The 19738-nt window shown below is 53.8% G+C and overlaps 1 protein-coding gene across 4 annotated transcripts in view; it reads right to left on the minus strand.

Annotated features, from left to right (window-relative positions):
- The window catches only part of tln2b (talin 2b), a 353394-nt gene that overhangs the window by 115116 nt on the left and 218540 nt on the right, over nt 1-19738 (minus strand). For all 4 annotated transcript variants that reach the window (XM_073024834.1, XM_073024833.1, XM_073024835.1 and 1 more), the window contains exons 27-28: nt 12908-13010; nt 10047-10255 (exon numbers count right to left, since the gene is read on the minus strand). In XM_073024834.1, the coding sequence (XP_072880935.1) occupies nt 10047-10255; nt 12908-13010 (312 nt within the window). The remainder of the gene's footprint in view (nt 1-10046; nt 10256-12907; nt 13011-19738) is intronic.

Genomic DNA, 19738 nt, shown 5'->3' on the forward strand with positions numbered 1-19738 from the left:
ACAGGGTTGGATCAGTGGGGGGGATCACACAGGGTTGGATCAGTGGGGGGGGGTCACACAGGGTTGGATCAGTGGGGGGGTCACACAGGGTTGGATCAGTGGGGGATCACACAGGGTTGGATCAGTGGGGGGTCACACAGGGTTGGATCAGTGGGGGGTCACACAGGGTTGGATCAGTGGGGGGTCACACAGGGTTGGATCAGTGGGGGGGGTCACACAGGGTTGGATCAGTGGGGGGTGATCACACAGGGTTGGATCAGTGGGGTGATCACACAGGGTTGGATCAGTGGGGGGGATCACACAGGGTTGGATCAGTGGGGGGTCACACAGGGTTGGATCAGTGGGGGGGGTCACACAGGGTTGGATCAGTGGCGGGTGGGTCACACAGGGTTGGATCAGTGCGGGGGTGATCACACAGGGTTGGATCAGTGGGGGGTCACACAGGGTTGGATCAGTGGGGGGGGGTTAAACAGGGTTGGATCAGTGGGGGGGTTGTCACACAGGGTTGGATCAGTGGGGGGGATCACACAGGGTTGGATCAGTGGGGTGATCACACAGGGTTGGATCAGTGGGGGGGGTCACACAGGGTTGGATCAGTGGGGGGTCACACAGGGTTGGATCAGTGGGGGGTCACACAGGGTTGGATCAGTGGGGGGGGATCACACAGGGTTGGATCAGTGGGGGGGGGTTAAACAGGGTTGGATCAGTGGGGGGGTGATCACACAGGGTTGGATCAGTGGGGGGGATCACACAGGGTTGGATCAGTGGGGTGATCACACAGGTTGGATCAGGGGGGGGTCACACAGGGTTGGATCAGTGGGGGGTCACACAGGGTTGGATCAGTGGGGGGTCACACAGGGTTGGATCAGTGGGGGGGATCACACAGGGTTGGATCAGTGGGGGTGATCACACAGGGTTGGATCAGTGGGGGGTGATCACACAGGGTTGGATCAGTGGGGGTGATCACACAGGGTTGGATCAGTGGGGGGGATCACACAGGGTTGGATCAGTGGGGTGATCACACAGGGTTGGATCAGTGGGGGGGGTCACACAGGGTTGGATCAGTGGGGGGTCACACAGGGTTGGATCAGTGGGGTGGGTCACACAGGGTTGGATCAGTGGGGGGATCACACAGGGTTGGATCAGTGGGGGGTCACACAGGGTTGGATCAGTGGGTGGGGGTGATCACACAGGGTTGGATCAGTGGGGGGTCACACAGGGTTGGATCAGTGGGGGGGATCACACAGGGTTGGATCAGTGGGGGTGGGTCACACAGGGTTGGATCAGTGGGGGGGGGTCACACAGGGTTGGATCAGTGGGGGGGGGTCACACAGGGTTGGATCAGTGGGTGGGGGTGATCACACAGAGTTGGATCAGTGGGTGATCACACAGGGTTGGATCAGTGGGGGGTCACACAGGGTTGGATCAGTGGGTGGGGGTGATCACACAGGGTTGGATCAGTGGGGGGGGTCACACAGGGTTGGATCAGTGGGGGGGGTCACACAGGGTTGGATCAGTGGGTGATCACACAGGGTTGGATCAGTGGGGGGGGGTCACACAGGGTTGGATCAGTGGGGGGGTGATCACACAGGGTTGGATCAGTGGGGGGGGTGATCACACAGGGTTGGATCAGTGGGGGGGTGATCACACAGGGTTGGATCAGTGGGTGGGGGTGATCACACAGGGTTGGATCAGTGGGGGGTGATCACACAGGGTTGGATCAGTGGGGGGGTGATCACACAGGGTTGGATCAGAGGGGGGTCACACAGGGTTGGATCAGTGGGGGGGGTCACACAGGGTTGGATCAGTGGGGGGGGTCACACAGGGTTGGATCAGTGGGGGGGTCACACAGGGTTGGATCAGTGCGGGTGGGTCACACAGGGTTGGATCAGTGCGGGGGTGATCACACAGGGTTGGATCAGAGGGGGGTGATCACACAGGGTTGGATCAGTGGGGGGTCACACAGGGTTGGATCAGTGCGGGTGGGTCACACAGGGTTGGATCAGTGCGGGGGTGATCACACAGGGTTGGATCAGTGCGGGGGTGATCACACAGGGTTGGATCAGAGGGGGGTGATCACACAGGGTTGGATCAGTGGGGGGTCACACAGGGTTGGATCAGTGCGGGTGGGTCACACAGGGTTGGATCAGTGCGGGGGTGATCACACAGGGTTGGATCAGTGGGGGGGTCACACAGGGTTGGATCAGTGGGGGGTCACACAGGGTTGGATCAGTGGGTGGGGGTGATCACACAGGGTTGGATCAGTGGGGGGGGATCACACAGGGATGGATCAGTGCGGGGGTGATCACACAGGGTTGGATCAGTGCGGGTGGGTCACACAGGGTTGGATCAGTGGGGGGGTCACACAGGGTTGGATCAGTGGGGGGGATCACACAGGGTTGGATCAGTGGGGGGTGATCACACAGGGTTGGATCAGTGGGGGGGGTCACACAGGGTTGGATCAGTGGGGGGGGTCACACAGGGTTGGATCAGTGGGGGGTGATCACACAGGGTTGGATCAGTGGGGGGGTCACACAGGGTTGGATCAGTGCGGGGGTGATCACACAGGGTTGGATCAGTGGGGGGGATCACACAGGGTTGGATCAGTGGGGGGGATCACACAGGGTTGGATCAGTGGGGGTGATCACACAGGGTTGGATCAGTGGGGGGGATCACACAGGGTTGGATCAGTGGGGGGTCACACAGGGTTGGATCAGTGGGGGGGGTCACACAGGGTTGGATCAGTGGGGGGTCACACAGGGTTGGATCAGTGGGGGGTCACACAGGGTTGGATCAGTGGGGGGCTGATCACACAGGGTTGGATCAGTGGGGGGCTGATCACACTGGGTTGGATCAGTGGGGGGGGTGATCACACAGGGTTGGATCAGTGGGGGGTCACACAGGGTTGGATCAGTGCGGGTGGGTCACACAGGGTTGGATCAGTGCGGGGGTGATCACACAGGGTTGGATCAGAGGGGGGTGATCACACAGGGTTGGATCAGTGGGGGGGTCACACAGGGTTGGATCAGTGCGGGTGGGTCACACAGGGTTGGATCAGTGCGGGTGGGTCACACAGGGTTGGATCAGTGCGGGGGTGATCACACAGGGTTGGATCAGAGGGGGGTGATCACACAGGGTTGGATCAGTGGGGGGTCACACAGGGTTGGATCAGTGCGGGTGGGTCACACAGGGTTGGATCAGTGCGGGGGTGATCACACAGGGTTGGATCAGAGGGGGGGTGATCACACAGGGTTGGATCAGTGGGGGGGTCACACAGGGTTGGATCAGTGCGGGTGGGTCACACAGGGTTGGATCAGTGCGGGGGGTGATCACACAGGGTTGGATCAGTGGGGGGGTCACACAGGGTTGGATCAGTGGGGGGTCACACAGGGTTGGATCAGTGGGTGGGGGTGATCACACAGGGTTGGATCAGTGGGGGGGGATCACACAGGGTTGGATCAGTGCGGGGGTGATCACACAGGGTTGGATCAGTGGGGGGGGTCACACAGGGTTGGATCAGTGGGGGGGGTCACACAGGGTTGGATCAGTGGGGGGGGTCACACAGGGTTGGATCAGTGGGGGGTGATCACACAGGGTTGGATCAGAGGGGGGTGATCACACAGGGTTGGATCAGTGGGGGGGTCACACAGGGTTGGATCAGTGGGGGGGATCACACAGGGTTGGATCAGTGGGGGATCTCACAGGGTTGGATCAGTGGGGGGGATCACACAGGGTTGGATCAGTGGGGGGGTCACACAGGGTTGGATCAGTGGGGTGGGGGTGATCTCACAGGGTTGGATCAGTGGGGGGGGTCACACAGGGTTGGATCAGTGGGGGATCACACAGGGTTGGATCAGTGGGGGGGTCACACAGGGTTGGATCAGTGGGTGGGGGTGATCTCACAGGGTTGGATCAGTGGGTGGGGGTGATCTCACTGGGTTGGATCAGTGGGGGGGGTCACACAGGGTTGGATCAGTGGGGGATCACACAGGGTTGGATCAGTGGGGGGGGTCACACAGGGTTGGATCAGTGGGGGGGGGTCACACAGGGTTGGATCAGTGGGGGGGATCACACAGGGTTGGATCAGTGGGGGGATCACACAGGGTTGGATCAGTGGGTGGGGGTGATCTCACAGGGTTGGATCAGTGGGGGGGGTCACACAGGGTTGGATCAGTGGGGGATCACACAGGGTTGGATCAGTGGGGGGGTCACACAGGGTTGGATCAGTGGGGGGGGTCACACAGGGTTGGATCAGTGGGGGGGGTCACACAGGGTTGGATCAGTGGGTGGGGGTCACACAGGGTTGGATCAGTGGGGGGTGATCACACAGGGTTGGATCAGTGGGGGGTCACACAGGGTTGGATCAGTGGGGGGTCACACAGGGTTGGATCAGTGGGGGGGGGGTCACACAGGGTTGGATCAGTGGGGGGTGATCACACAGGGTTGGATCAGTGGGGTGATCACACAGGGTTGGATCAGTGGGTGATCACACAGGGTTGGATCAGTGGGGGGGTGATCACACAGGGTTGGATCAGTGGGGGGGGGGTCACACAGGGTTGGATCAGTGGGGGGGTGATCACACAGGGTTGGATCAGTGGGGGGGGGTCACACAGGGTTGGATCAGTGGGGGTGATCACACAGGGTTGGATCAGTGGGGGGGGGTCACACAGGGTTGGATCAGTGGGGGGGTCACACAGGGTTGGATCAGTGGGGGTGATCACACAGGGTTGGATCAGTGGGTGGGGGTCACACAGGGTTGGATCAGTGGGGGTGATCACACAGGGTTGGATCAGTGGGGGGGGGTCACACAGGGTTGGATCAGTGGGGGGGTCACACAGGGTTGGATCAGTGGGGGTGATCACACAGGGTTGGATCAGTGGGTGGGGGTCACACAGGGTGGATCAGTGGGGGTGATCACACAGGGTTGGATCAGTGGGTGGGGGGGATCACACAGGGTTGGATCAGTGGGGGGGTCACACAGGGTTGGATCAGTGGGGGGGGGTCACACAGGGTTGGATCAGTGGGGGGGGGGTCACACAGGGTTGGATCAGTGGGGGGGTCACACAGGGTTGGATCAGTGGGGGGGGGATCACACAGGGTTGGATCAGTGGGGGGTGATCACACAGGGTTGGATCAGTGGGGGGTGATCACACAGGGTTGGATCAGTGGGGGTGATCACACAGGGTTGGATCAGTGGGGGGGGATCACACAGGGTTGGATCAGTGGGGGGGGGTCACACAGGGTTGGATCAGTGGGGGGGTGATCACACAGGGTTGGATCAGTGGGGGGGTCACACAGGGTTGGATCAGTGGGGGGTCACACAGGGTTGGATCAGTGGGGTGATCACACAGGGTTGGATCAGTGGGGGGGGTCACACAGGGTTGGATCAGTGGGGGGTCACACAGGGTTGGATCAGTGGGGGGGTGATCACACAGGGTTGGATCAGTGGGGGGTCACACAGGGTTGGATCAGTGGGGGGTCACACAGGGTTGGATCAGTGGGGTGGGTCACACAGGGTTGGATCAGTGGGGGGGGTCACACAGGGTTGGATCAGTGGGGGGGTCACACAGGGTTGGATCAGTGGGGTGATCACACAGGGTTGGATCAGTGGGGGGGTGATCACACAGGGTTGGATCAGTGGGGGGGTCACACAGGGTTGGATCAGTGGGGGATGATCACACAGGGTTGGATCAGTGGGTGGGTCACACAGGGTTGGATCAGTGGGGGGGGTCACACAGGGTTGGATCAGTGGGATGATCACACAGGGTTGGATCAGTGGGGGGGATCACACAGGGTTGGATCAGTGCGGGTGGATCACACAGGGTTGGATCAGTGCGGGGGTGATCACACAGGGTTGGATCAGTGGGGGGGATCACACAGGGTTGGATCAGTGGGGGGGATCACACAGGGTTGGATCAGTGGGGGGATCACACAGGGTTGGATCAGTGCGGGGGTGATCACACAGGGTTGGATCAGTGGGGGGTGATCACACAGGGTTGGATCAGTGGGGGGGATCACACAGGGTTGGATCAGTGGGGGGGTGATCACACAGGGTTGGATCAGTGCGGGGGTGATCACACAGGGTTGGATCAGTGCGGGGGTGATCACACAGGGTTGGATCAGTGGGGGGTGATCACACAGGGTTGGATCAGTGGGGGGGGGTCACACAGGGTTGGATCAGTGGGGGGTGATCACACAGGGTTGGATCAGTGGGGGGGATCACACAGGGTTGGATCAGTGGGGGGGTGATCACACAGGGTTGGATCAGTGCGGGGGTGATCACACAGGGTTGGATCAGTGGGGGGGGTCACACAGGGTTGGATCAGTGGGGGAGTGATCACACAGGGTTGGATCAGTGGGGGGTCACACAGGGTTGGATCAGTGGGTGGGGGTGATCACACAGGGTTGGATCAGTGGGGGGGTCACACAGGGTTGGATCAGTGGGGGGGTCACACAGGGTTGGATCAGTGGGGGGGTCACACAGGGTTGGATCAGTGGGTGGGGGTGATCACACAGGGTTGGATCAGTGGGGGGGTCACACAGGGTTGGATCAGTGGGGGGGTCACACAGGGTTGGATCAGTGGGGGGGGATCACACAGAGTTGGATCAGTGGGGGGGGTCACACAGGGTTGGATCAGTGGGTGGGGGTGATCACACAGGGTTGGATCAGTGGGGGAGTGATCACACAGGGTTGGATCAGTGGGGGGTCACACAGGGTTGGATCAGTGGGTGGGGGTGATCACACAGGGTTGGATCAGTGGGGGAGTGATCACACAGGGTTGGATCAGTGGGGGGGGTCACACAGGGTTGGATCAGTGGGGGGGTCACACAGGGTTGGATCAGTGGGGGGGTCACACAGGGTTGGATCAGTGGGGGGTCACACAGGGTTGGATCAGTGGGGGGGGTCACACAGGGTTGGATCAGTGGGTGGGGGTGATCACACAGGGTTGGATCAGTGGGGGGGATCACACAGGGTGGGATCAGTGGGGGGGGGTCACACAGGGTTGGATCAGTGGGGGGGGTCACACAGGGTGGATCAGTGGGGGGGGGTCACACAGGGTTGGATCAGTGGGTGGGGTCACACAGGGTTGGATCAGTGGGGGCGGGGTCACACAGGGTTGGATCAGTGGGTGATCACACAGGGTTGGATCAGTGGGGGGGGGTCACACTGGGTTGGATCAGTGGGGGGGTCACACAGGGTTGGATCAGTGGGGGGGGGTCACACAGGGTTGGATCAGTGGGGGTGATCACACAGGGTTGGATCAGTGGGGGGTCACACAGGGTTGGATCAGTGGGGGAGTGATCACACAGGGTTGGATCAGTGGGGGGTGATCACACAGGGTTGGATCAGTGGGGGGTGATCACACAGGGTTGGATCAGTGCGGGTGGGTCACACAGGGTTGGATCAGTGCGGGGGTGATCACACAGGGTTGGATCAGAGGGGGGTGATCACACAGGGTTGGATCAGTGGGGGGTCACACAGGGTTGGATCAGTGCGGGTGGGTCACACAGGGTTGGATCAGTGCGGGGGTGATCACACAGGGTTGGATCAGTGCGGGGGTGATCACACAGGGTTGGATCAGAGGGGGGTGATCACACAGGGTTGGATCAGTGGGGGGTCACACAGGGTTGGATCAGTGCGGGTGGGTCACACAGGGTTGGATCAGTGCGGGGGGTGATCACACAGGGTTGGATCAGTGGGGGGGTCACACAGGGTTGGATCAGTGGTTGGGGGTGATCACACAGGGTTGGATCAGTGGGGGGGATCACACAGGGATGGATCAGTGCGGGGGGTGATCACACAGGGTTGGATCAGTGCGGGTGGGTCACACAGGGTTGGATCAGTGGGGGGTCACACAGGGTTGGATCAGTGGGGGGGATCACACAGGGTTGGATCAGTGGGGGGTCACACAGGGTTGGATCAGTGGGGGATCACACAGGGTTGGATCAGTGGGGGGTGATCACACAGGGTTGGATCAGTGGGGGGGGTCACACAGGGTTGGATCAGTGCGGGTGGGTCACACAGGGTTGGATCAGTGGGGTGATCACACAGGGTTGGATCAGTGGGGGGGTCACACAGGGTTGGATCAGTGCGGGGGTGATCACACAGGGTTGGATCAGTGGGGGGGATCACACAGGGTTGGATCAGTGGGGGGGATCACACAGGGTTGGATCAGTGGGGGTGATCACACAGGGTTGGATCAGTGGGGGGGATCACACAGGGTTGGATCAGTGGGGGGTCACACAGGGTTGGATCAGTGGGGGGGGTCACACAGGGTTGGATCAGTGGGGGGTCACACAGGGTTGGATCAGTGGGGGGGGGTCACACAGGGTTGGATCAGTGGGGGGGTCACACAGGGTTGGATCAGTGCGGGTGGGTCACACAGGGTTGGATCAGTGCGGGGGTGATCACACAGGGTTGGATCAGAGGGGGGTGATCACACAGGGTTGGATCAGTGGGGGGTCACACAGGGTTGGATCAGTGCGGGTGGGTCACACAGGGTTGGATCAGTGGGGGGGTGATCACACAGGGTTGGATCAGTGCGGGGGTGATCACACAGGGTTGGATCAGTGGGGTGGGTCACACAGGGTTGGATCAGTGGGGGGTGATCACACAGGGTTGGATCAGTGGGGGGTGATCACACAGGGTTGGATCAGTGGGGGGGTGATCACACAGGGTTGGATCAGTGGGGGGGATCACACAGGGTTGGATCAGTGGGGTGGGTCACACAGGGTTGGATCAGTGGGGGGGTGATCACACAGGGTTGGATCAGAGGGGGGTGATCACACAGGGTTGGATCAGTGGGGGGGTGATCACACAGGGTTGGATCAGTGGGGGGGATCACACAGGGTTGGATCAGTGGGGTGGGTCACACAGGGTTGGATCAGTGGGGGGGTGATCACACAGGGTTGGATCAGAGGGGGGTGATCACACAGGGTTGGATCAGTGGGGGGTCACACAGGGTTGGATCAGTGCGGGTGGGTCACACAGGGTTGGATCAGTGCGGGGGTGATCACACAGGGTTGGATCAGAGGGGGGTGATCACACAGGGTTGGATCAGTGGGGGGTCACACAGGGTTGGATCAGTGCGGGTGGGTCACACAGGGTTGGATCAGTGCGGGGGTGATCACACAGGGTTGGATCAGTGGGGGGGTCACACAGGGTTGGATCAGTGGGGGGTCACACAGGGTTGGATCAGTGGGTGGGGGTGATCACACAGGGTTGGATCAGTGGGGGGGATCACACAGGGTTGGATCAGTGCGGGGGTGATCACACAGGGTTGGATCAGTGCGGGTGGGTCACACAGGGTTGGATCAGTGGGGGGTCACACAGGGTTGGATCAGTGGGGGGTCACACAGGGTTGGATCAGTGGGGGGGGTCACACAGGGTTGGATCAGTGGGGGGGGTCACACAGGGTTGGATCAGTGGGGGGTCACACAGGGTTGGATCAGTGGGGGGGATCACACAGGGTTGGATCAGTGGGGGGCTGATCACACTGGGTTGGATCAGTGGGGGGGTGATCACACAGGGTTGGATCAGTGGGGGGGGATCACACAGGGTTGGATCAGTGGGGGGTCACACAGGGTTGGATCAGTGGGGGGGGGTCACACAGGGTTGGATCAGTGGGGGGTGATCACACAGGGTTGGATCAGTGGGGTGGGTCACACAGGGTTGGATCAGTGGGGGGGTGATCACACAGGGTTGGATCAGTTGGGTGGGGTCACACAGGGTTGGATCAGTGGGGGGGGGTCACACAGGGTTGGATCAGTGGGGGGGGTCACACAGGGTTGGATCAGTGGGGGGGTCACACAGGGTTGGATCAGTGGGGGGTCACACAGGGTTGGATCTGTGGGGGGGTCACACAGGGTTGGATCAGTGGGGGGTCACACAGGGTTGGATCAGTGGGGGGGTCACACAGGGTTGGATCTGTCGGGAGGTCACATAGGAGCAGGGACTGTGATGGGGGTAAAGCGGGTAACGCTGGGTTGAGCTCAGGTTGGGCCTGTGGTGAAGCGTGCCCCATACGTGTTGCTGATGTGCCAACCTGCGCCAGCCGTTGCTGACTCTCAGCGTCTCCCGGTGAAGCCAGCGTCTGCTTGGCCTCCTGGATCAGAAGGGCAGATCCATCCATTACGTCACGTGCCGCGTCCAGCATGGAGTTCTGCGCGGGCGGGCTGTCAGTGGACGCCGCGACCCCACGAGCAGCTGAGGCCAGTGCCTTGAGGGCCTGTGCCGTTTCTCGTGCAGCGATGCCTGGGAAAAGAGCACCCTTCGATCAGTCACCTCACTTCAGCAGTTAATGCTCCACACACACAGATCCCCAGTCCAACTCCCTGCTCACAGCCTCCCGTCCACCCAATGGCACCGGAGGTTAAGGACGTCCGGCCTGGAGACTCATTGACCCTGATGACCTGCCTACGGGGAAGAGCAGAATAATACAATGTCAAAGTCTAGGAATATTAGTTACCGACAACAAGAGTCCTTCATCAATACTAGTCTCTTCATTGCTGTGGATCAGCTTCTGAAAATTCAATAGGAGAATTCCTGCTGTGGTGCATGAGCGTTTCCCTTAGTGACCACTTCTGACCATACACAGGAAGTGCAGACTTACCTCACAGTATCGGAGTCTGATGGGGCGCTCAGTACTATGTAACTTTGGAAGTGTCCAGAAGAACGTTTTGACACAACAGATAAATGGATCAGAGAGAGCAGCAGGATTATTTATTCATTTAGCAATACAGCACTAAGTAGGCCCTTCACTCCCCTAACCTAATCACGAGGCAATTTACAACGATCAATTAACCTACTCTGTCCTGTACGTCTTTGGACTGTGGGAGGAAACCGGAGAAAACGCAGACATTCCACGCACTGAACTCCAGTGCCCCGAGCTCTAACAGCATCCTGCTAACTGCTACACTAACGTACAACCCTTATGGTCCTTGCCTTGGGAAACTAATCTGGTTAGGTGCAGGGAGTGTCAACGGTGGAGCAGTTGGAGTGGTTATGGAAAAAGTACAGGGAAAAACCAAGAATAAAAGGTCTTAAGTTGGGGGAAGGTCAATTCATTTAAATTAGCTAGTTCTGGCTTTTTTCTTTGGAGTGAAGGAGGTTGAGAGGCAACTTGATAGAGGTGTACAAGATTGAGGGTCATAGACAAGAGTAGACAGCCATTGACTATTCCCTAAAGATACGATAGCCAAGATCAGGGGACATCTGTTTCAGGTGGGCAGAGGAAAGTTTAAGGGAGATGTCAAAGGTAGCTTTTTTTTTTTTAAACGCAGCGAGTGGTGAATGTGCCTGGAACACTCTTCTGGGGCTGGTGGTAGAGGCTGATACAACAGGGATATTTAAAGGACTCTTGGATACATGGATGTAAGAAAGACAGAGAGTTATGGGCTGTGTATTTATTTATTTGCAGATACAGCACAGAACAGGCCCTTCCAGCCCACCGAGCATACTTCCCAGCAGCCCACCTATTTAACCCTACTCAAATCACAGGACAATTTACAATGACCAATTAATCTACTAACCAGTATGTCTTTGGGACGTGGGAGGAAACCCACATGGTCACAGAGAGAACATACAAACTCCTTACAGACAGCACTGGAATTGAACTCTGATCCCCAGAGCTGTAACAGAGTCTCGCTAACTGCTACACTACCGTGGTATAGGAGTTGAGGGTCAGGTTGATTGTGGACTAGTTTTGTATAGGGTCAACACAACACCGTGGGCTGAAGGGTCACAGAACTGTGCTGTACTGGTCTATATTGGATGGGAGATTGGAGCATCTACCTGCAGTTAATTCTATCCCTGCACAGTGGGAAACATTGAAAGAGTTTAGAGCCAACAAGATCCTGTAAAGGTAAAATCCAAGGGGATGTCAAGGGATTTTGAGGTTTGGATAATATGAAAAAGGAAGCAAATGCACGGTGTAGGGATGCAATCGAAAGGCACGTTAAGCGTGCTGGGATCTGGGAGAAGGTGCTGCGCTGGTCACTATGTACACGTTTAACCGCCTGGCAGGGTCCCATGCTGTACATTTCTATGATTCTGTAGGGGATGTTTGCGCGTGGCCTAGTGGGCAAGACATCAGACTAGTAACCTGAAGGTCACTGGTTCGAGCCTCAGCTGAGGCAGCGTGTTGTGTCCTTGAGCAAGGCACTTAACAACACATTGCTCTGCGACGACACCGGTGCCAAGCTGCTTGGGTCCTAGTGCCCTTCCCTTGGACAACATCGGTGGCGTGGAGAGGGGAAGGCCTGCAGCTTGGGCAACTGCCGGTCTCCCATACAACCCTGCCCAGGCCTGCGCCCTGGAAACTCCAGGCACAGATCCATGGTCTCTCGAGACCGACGGATGCCACCACCACGTAGAGGATGGGGGTCTAGTGTAATACTGAGAAATAGAGAGCTTTGTCATTATTGCAGGATAAGGTATTATTACAATATCCAGAACTGATACAACAGCAATGCTGCGGAAACATGTTGTATTTGTGTGAGGGCCTGCAGCCTCTGATGTAGAATTAGGTGTTGGAAAAAAATGTATCATTCAAATCTAACATTGTATGCCGTTCCCCCCAGCTGCCTTGCCCATCGTTCTGATAATCTGGCCCATGGACTCGAGTTCAGAGGCATGAAGGTGACTTGTCCTGGGACTGGAGGCCTGACTGCAAATGAGGGTGGGAGGCTGGGAAAGGGGCTTGTCTTTCTGTTTGTTTGTTTTTGTTTTGTTGTATGTTGGTTGCATGTTGTTCTGCTGAATACAGTGGACACGCTACACTGATGTTGGAATGTGTGGCAACACCTACGGGCACATCCTGAGCTTGTGTTGGCTGTTAAAGCAAAAGGACGCATTTCACTGTATGTTTCGACATTTGTGTGACAAACAAATCTACTATTCACGTACCTGTATAATGTTCATTGCCTTGAGCTGCACAGGTAAGAAGCTGGGCCATCGAAGAGCCAACGGCCTTGGACATACTTCCCAAATCCTGAGCACATTTTTCCAACTGAAATGTTAAAAGGGTTCCATCACTGCACAGTTCTACCACTGACGAGTCATGTATAACATATTCACTGCTCCAGAATTTATAACCTTCAAGTTATTGGCTCCGCTTGACACCATGACTTCAGTACGTTTCCCACTCACAAAAAGTGATGCCAGGGCAGATCATGCATCCTCAATAGACCCTGCCCAAGTGGTTATCTACGCAGTTGTCTGCAAATTCAATTTCACTGAAGTTTGACACCGCCACAAAATTGCAGTCTATTTCTCTCTGCAACTTATTCTAACTTTTCAGGACATGGGAAACAGAAGAAATAGGGAGCAAAAGCCCAGCCACGTGATTAAATCGTGTGATCATGAATTTGGTTCACTTATTTAGTCATTCAACATTCCCTTTGTCCCTTAGACCTGCTGGTCTCACACCGGTGGCAGCTCTCAAGAGTGTGTAACCTTTGGTTAAACACATACTCTTCACCAGCAATGGGTGTGCTAACCTCAATATTCACTACACTGACGACCCAGCAACACCTCCCCATCCCTGCAAACTCTACCAACTCGAAAGCAACAGCAAGCAGACGCAGTCAACTGCCACTGCACAGACGTTCTCCTCCAAGTCACTATCCTGACTTGAAAATAGTCTGCCATTCCTTCAGGTCCACTGCAAAGTTACAGATTCCAAAATTAACAGGACGGTAGGGATACCTTGACTAGAAGGAAGATGCAGAGTAATTGGCTATCCTCATCGTCTTCAGCATTCCTGCAGGATTAAGGATAGCGTGAACCCTGAGGTGGGAGATGAGACCAATGTGGGAACCACAGACCCTCACCTGTGACAGATATGGCCACAGACTGGTGAGTGAGTGGTCCATGTTCTCCCAGTGCCTGGTTTCAGGGATCTCACCTCAATGCCCAATGCTCTTACTAGCTGCTGTGCAGTTCACATACAACCAAAGCACACAGCTCTCACCCTGACCAGACCAGCTTGAGTTACACAGATATCAGACAAGCCCAGATAGGAAGCTATATCAATCAGCTCACTAAGCACAAAGTCAGCTGACATCAGGAGAAATTACATCAACACATCGCTGTGTGCCCTGGAGGAAATTCAACTGAAGGGACGGTGGACCGAGCACAGCATCTGGGGAGAGGTAGGGCTGGATTGGCCAGTGTAGGGGCACTTCCATGTAGACATTTCATCAACGAAAGTGCGATGCAGGCGATGAATGTACACTTGACTTAAAGGCTGTGAAAAACATGATCTCCAGACCATTGCCCATAATACTAAATAATGACAATATTACCTCACAAAAAATTGCAGATGGAATGGCTGTTGCACTCAGGACCACACAGTGAGTGGTTGGGCACTGAGGAGTGTGATGGAGCAAAGGGATCTGGGAATTAATTCATTGAAAGTGGCAGCACAGGTAGATGGGGTCATAAAGAAAGCTCTTGGCACATTGGCCCTCATAAATTAAAGTACTGAGTACTGGAGTTGGGATGTTATGTTGAAGATGTGTAAGACGGTGAGACCTAATTTGGAGTATCGTGTGTAGTTCTGGTCACCTACCACCAGAAAAGATGTAAATAACGTTGAAAGAGCAGAGAGAAAATTTCCAAGGATGTTGCCTGGACCGGAGGACCTGAGTTATGAGGAAAGATCGAACAGGTTAGAACTTTATTCCCTAGAATGTAGGGGAGATTTGATAGAGGTGTACAAAATTATGAGGGGTATAGACGGGGCAAATGCAAGCAGGCCTTTTCCACTGATGTTGGGTAAGACTAGAACTAGAGGTCATGGGTGAAAAGTGAAATGTTTAAGGGGAACACGAGGGGAAACTTCTTCACTTAGTGTGTGGTGAAACTGGGGAACGAGCTGTCAGTTCTAGTGGTGGATGTGATTTCAATTTCACCGTTATGGAGGGCTACGGTCCGGGTCAATGGGACGAGGCAGTTCAAATGGTTTGGCATGAACTGTATCAGCTGGAGGGCCTGTATCTGTTTTCTAGGGCTATGGACTCTTCCTCTCCAGCCCGGCACATAAAACACAGAGTTCTTCCCCGATGACTCATATATCATTGTGCTTAGTATGGCCCCCTGCAATCTACCTTCAAGAGATGCTCCCAGATCAGAGACATGGCAATGTGATGTCAGCTGAACACAAGTTCCAACCATGATGGAAACATGCAACAGTGGCTCGCCTTCCACTGTAGTAGGGAAGTAAAGGACAGTATAAAAATAAAAGAGAAGAAGTATAACATAGCAAAGATGAGCGGGAAGCTGGAGGACTGGGAAGCTTTTAAAGAGCAACAGAAGATAACAAAAAAGGCAATATGTGGAGAAAAAATGAGGTACGAAGGTAAACTAGCCAAGAATATAAAGGAGGATAGTAAAAGCTTCTTTAGGTATGTGAAAAGGAAAAAACTAGTTAAGACCAAAATTGGGCCATTGAAGACAGAAACGGGTGAATTTATTATGGGGAACAAGGAAATGGCAGATGAGTTGAACAGGTACTTTGGATCTGTCTTCACTAGGGAAGACACAAACAATCTCCCAGATGTAATAGTGGCCAAAGGAACTAGGGTAAAGGATGAACTGAAGGAAATTTATATTAGGCAAGAAACGGTGTTGGATAGACTGTTGAGTCTGAAGGCTGATAAATCCCCGGGACCTGATGGTCTGCATCCCAGGGTACTTAAAGAGGTGGCTCTAGAAATCGTGGACGCATTGGTAATCATTATCCAATGTTCTATAGATTCAGGATCAGTTCCTGCAGATTGGAGGGTGGGTAATGTTATCCCACTTTTCAAGAAAGGAAGGAGAGAGAAAACAGGTAATTATAGACCAGTTAGCCTGACTTCAGTAGTGGGAAAGATGCTGGAGTCAATTATAAAAGAGGAAATTACGACACATTTGGATAGCAGTAGAAGGATCAGTCCGAGTCAGCATGGATTTACGAAAGGAAAATCATGCTTGACTAATCTTCTGGAGTTTTTTGAGGATGTAACTATGAAAATGGACAAGGGAGAGCCAGTGGATGTAGTGTACCTGGACTTCCAGAAAGCTTTTGATAAAGTCCCACATAGGAGATTAGTGGGCAAAATTAGGGCACATGGTATTGGGGGCAGAGTACTGACATGGATTGAAAACTGGCTGGCTGACAGGAAACAAAGAATAGTGATTAATGGGTCCCTTTCGGAATGGCAGGCTGTGATCAGTCAGGTACCGCAAAGTTCAGTGCTGGGACTGCAGCTGTTTACAATATACATTAATGATTTTGATGAAGAGATTAAAAGTAACATTAGCAAGTTTGCCGATGACATAAAGCTGGGTGGCAGTGTGAAATGTCAGGAGGATGTTATAAGAATGCAGGGTGACTTGGACAGGTTGGGTGAGTGGGCAAATGTATGGCAGATGCAGTTTAATGCGGATAAATGTGAGGTTATCCACTTTGGTGGCTAGAACAGGAAGGCAGATTAATATCTAAATGGAGTCAAGTTAGGAAAAGGGGGAGTACAATGAGATCTAGGTGTTCTTGTACATCAGTCAATGAAAGCAAGCATGCAGGTACAGCAGGCAGTGAAGAAAGCTAATGGCATGCTGGCCTTTATAACAAGAGGAATTGAGTATAGGAGTAAAGAGGTCCTTCTGCAGCTGTACAGGGCCCTGGTGAGACCCCACCTGGAGTATTGTGTGCAGTTTTGGTCTCCAAATTTGAGGAAGGACATTCTTGCTATTGAGGGAGTGCAGCGTAGGTTCACAAGGTTAATTCCCGGAATGGCGGGACTGTCATATGTTGAAAGATTGGAGCGACTGGGCTTGTATACACTGGAATTTAGAAGGATGAGAGGGGATCTGATTGAAACATATAAGATTATTAAGGGATTGGACACACTGGAGGCAGGAAGCATGTTCCCACTGATGGGTGAGTCCAGAACTAGAGGCCACAATTTAAGAATAAGGGGTAGGCCATTTAGAACAGAGATGCGGAAAAACTTTTTCACCCAGAGAGTTGTGGATATGTGGAATGCTCTGCCTCAGAAGGCAGTGGAGGCCAAGGCTCTGGATGCTTTCGAGAGAGAGTTAGACAGAGTTCCTATAGATAGCGGGGTCAAGGGATATGGGGAGAGGGCAGGAACAGGGTACTGATTGTGTATGATCAGCCATGATCACAGTGAATGGCGGTGCTGGCTAGGAGGGCCGAATGGCCTGCTCCTGCACCTACTGTCATGCCCACGGATGAATGACACACACGGCCACCATTCACCAGTGAATACTAATCGATGCTACACCATCCTAAGTGAACACCACACCGTCTGTCACCCATTCCCTAATATTTTCGCTATTACATGGACAGTGGCTTTGACACTGCTTTTCCTACACTCGTGCAAACCTCATCAACCACCTTCGCCATTAAGTTCCACCCTGCTCTCAAATTCATGGGAACCATTTCCGACACTTCTCTCCCTTTTCTAGCTCTCTGTCTCCTTGTCAGGACACAAACTATATCCCAAACTATAAACTAATTGCTCCACAGTCACTAAGACGACACCTCACGATGTGGCTTCATTTGTGTCGACGAGATCAAACTCTGACTGAGCAACTGCTTTGCACAGCCCCTATGTCTGTCGGAAACTGCCATTCTGAGCTCAGAGCTGCATGCTCTTTCAACCCTCCTCGTTCCCACACAGACCTGTCCATGCTCGGCCAGAGTGAGGCCCGTTGCAAACAAGGGGAACAACACTTGAGTAGTCTACAACCCAATCACCACGTCCTCTAGTAACCAACTCTGGTAAAGACTGAGTGTATTCATGTCAGTTATGCCACAAATGACTTTATATATCTCGGTAAGATCACCTCTTAGTCTCCTACACGCTAATGAAAAAAAGTCCCAGCCTGTCCAACTTCCAACGACAACTTAGTCTCCCAAGTTCTGCCAATATCCTTGTAAATCTTTTTTTGCATTCTTTCTAGTTCAATGATATCTTTCCTACAGCAAGGCAACCAAAACAGAACACCGTGCTCCAAAAGTGTTACCTCCTCCACCCCGGGCATCCCGTTCCAAGCACCCACCCATCTCTGCATGAAACAACTTACCCCACACATCTCCTTTGAACTTTCCTCTCACTTTAAATACAAGCCCTGTAATTCTTGACATTTCTACCCTGGGAAACAGATCCTGACTCGCTACTCCCTCTTATAATCTTATAAAATAGGCCTCCACTCAGCAGAACACCAGAATAAACAGCCCCAATTTATCCAAGCTGTCTTTATAGCTCAAACTCTCTAATCTAAGCAGCAACCTCTTCTGTACCCTTTCCAAGATGTCTAAAAACCCGCTGTAATTGGGTGACAATAACTGCACACAACATTTCTAAATGTGACCTAATTAATGTTTTACATAGCTGCAACATGACTTACTGACTCTTAATCAATACTCAGACCAACAAAGGCAATCAATCATACCATATGCCTTCTATCAGTCCATAGCTTACTTTTTTTCCATGATGAGGCTAAGAGAAAAGATGTCCTCCTTCTTCAAAGAGTTTCCACTTCTTTCACCATTGATGCTGCCCTCACCAGCATCTCCCCCATTTCCCAGACATCCGCACTCACCCCATCTTCCCACAGAGGTAGAGTTTCTCGTCTTCACCTGCTAACCCATGAGCCTCCACATCCAGCACATCTTTCTCTGCAACTCCTGCCATCACCAACGGGATCCTACCAAAAAACACATCTTTACCTCCCTCACCCCCAAGTTCCACTGTCCACTTTCTGGAGTGATCACTCCTGGTGATTCCCTTGTCCATTCATCCCTCTCCACTAATCTCCCTCCTGGTACATATCCCTGCAAGCAACAGAAATGCCACACCTGCCCATTCACCTCCTGCCTTACCTCCACTGAGGGCCCCAAACAGTGTTGTCTGTTGTATCCGGTGTGGCCTCCTCTACAACGTAACTTGGGGGAACCACTAAGTTGAGCACCAAAAGCAGAAATGGCCAACCATTTTAACTCCTATTTCCATTCCAATTGTGAGATGTCGGTCTATGGCCTCCTCCTTTGCCATGATCAGGCCACTCTCAGGGTGGAGGAGCAAACATCATATTCCATCTAGGTAGCCTCCAACGTGATGGCATGAACATCAGTTTCTCCTCCCAGTGATTTTCTTTCCTCCCCTTTCCCTCTTTTTCTATTCCCCACTCAGGCCTCTTACCTCTTCTCCTCACTTGCCCCTCCTTCTTCCCTTTCTGCCATGGTACGCTCCCATCAGATTTCCTCTTCTCTAGCTTTTCCCTTTCTCACCCCCTTGGCTTCATCTATCAACTTCTAGCTCATTCTCCTTCACCCCTCCCCCCACCTTTTTATTGTGGCGTCTTCCCCTGTCTTTTCCAGTCCTGAAGAAAGGTCTTGGCTTGAAACATTGACTGTTTATTCACTTCCGTAGATGCTGCCTCGCCTACTGAGTTCCTCCTGCATTTTGTGTGCCTTCTTTTTTGCCCTGTCTACTTATATGGCACCTTGAGGGAGCTTTAGACATAGACCCAAAGTTCCCTCTTCACATCAATGCTGCTAAGAATCCTGCTGTAATCTGCATACTTTCCTGTTACAGCAGACCTCCCAGAGAGCAATATCTCACACTTGCTTGAATTAAGCTCCATCTGCCATTTCTCTGCCCGTACCTGCAACTGAGCTATCTCCGTACCCTACCAATCTTTGAATCATCTGCAAACTTT

The sequence above is a fragment of the Hemitrygon akajei genome, chromosome 21 (assembly GCF_048418815.1).
Source record: "Hemitrygon akajei chromosome 21, sHemAka1.3, whole genome shotgun sequence".
Taxonomy (NCBI): Eukaryota; Metazoa; Chordata; class Chondrichthyes; order Myliobatiformes; family Dasyatidae; genus Hemitrygon; species Hemitrygon akajei.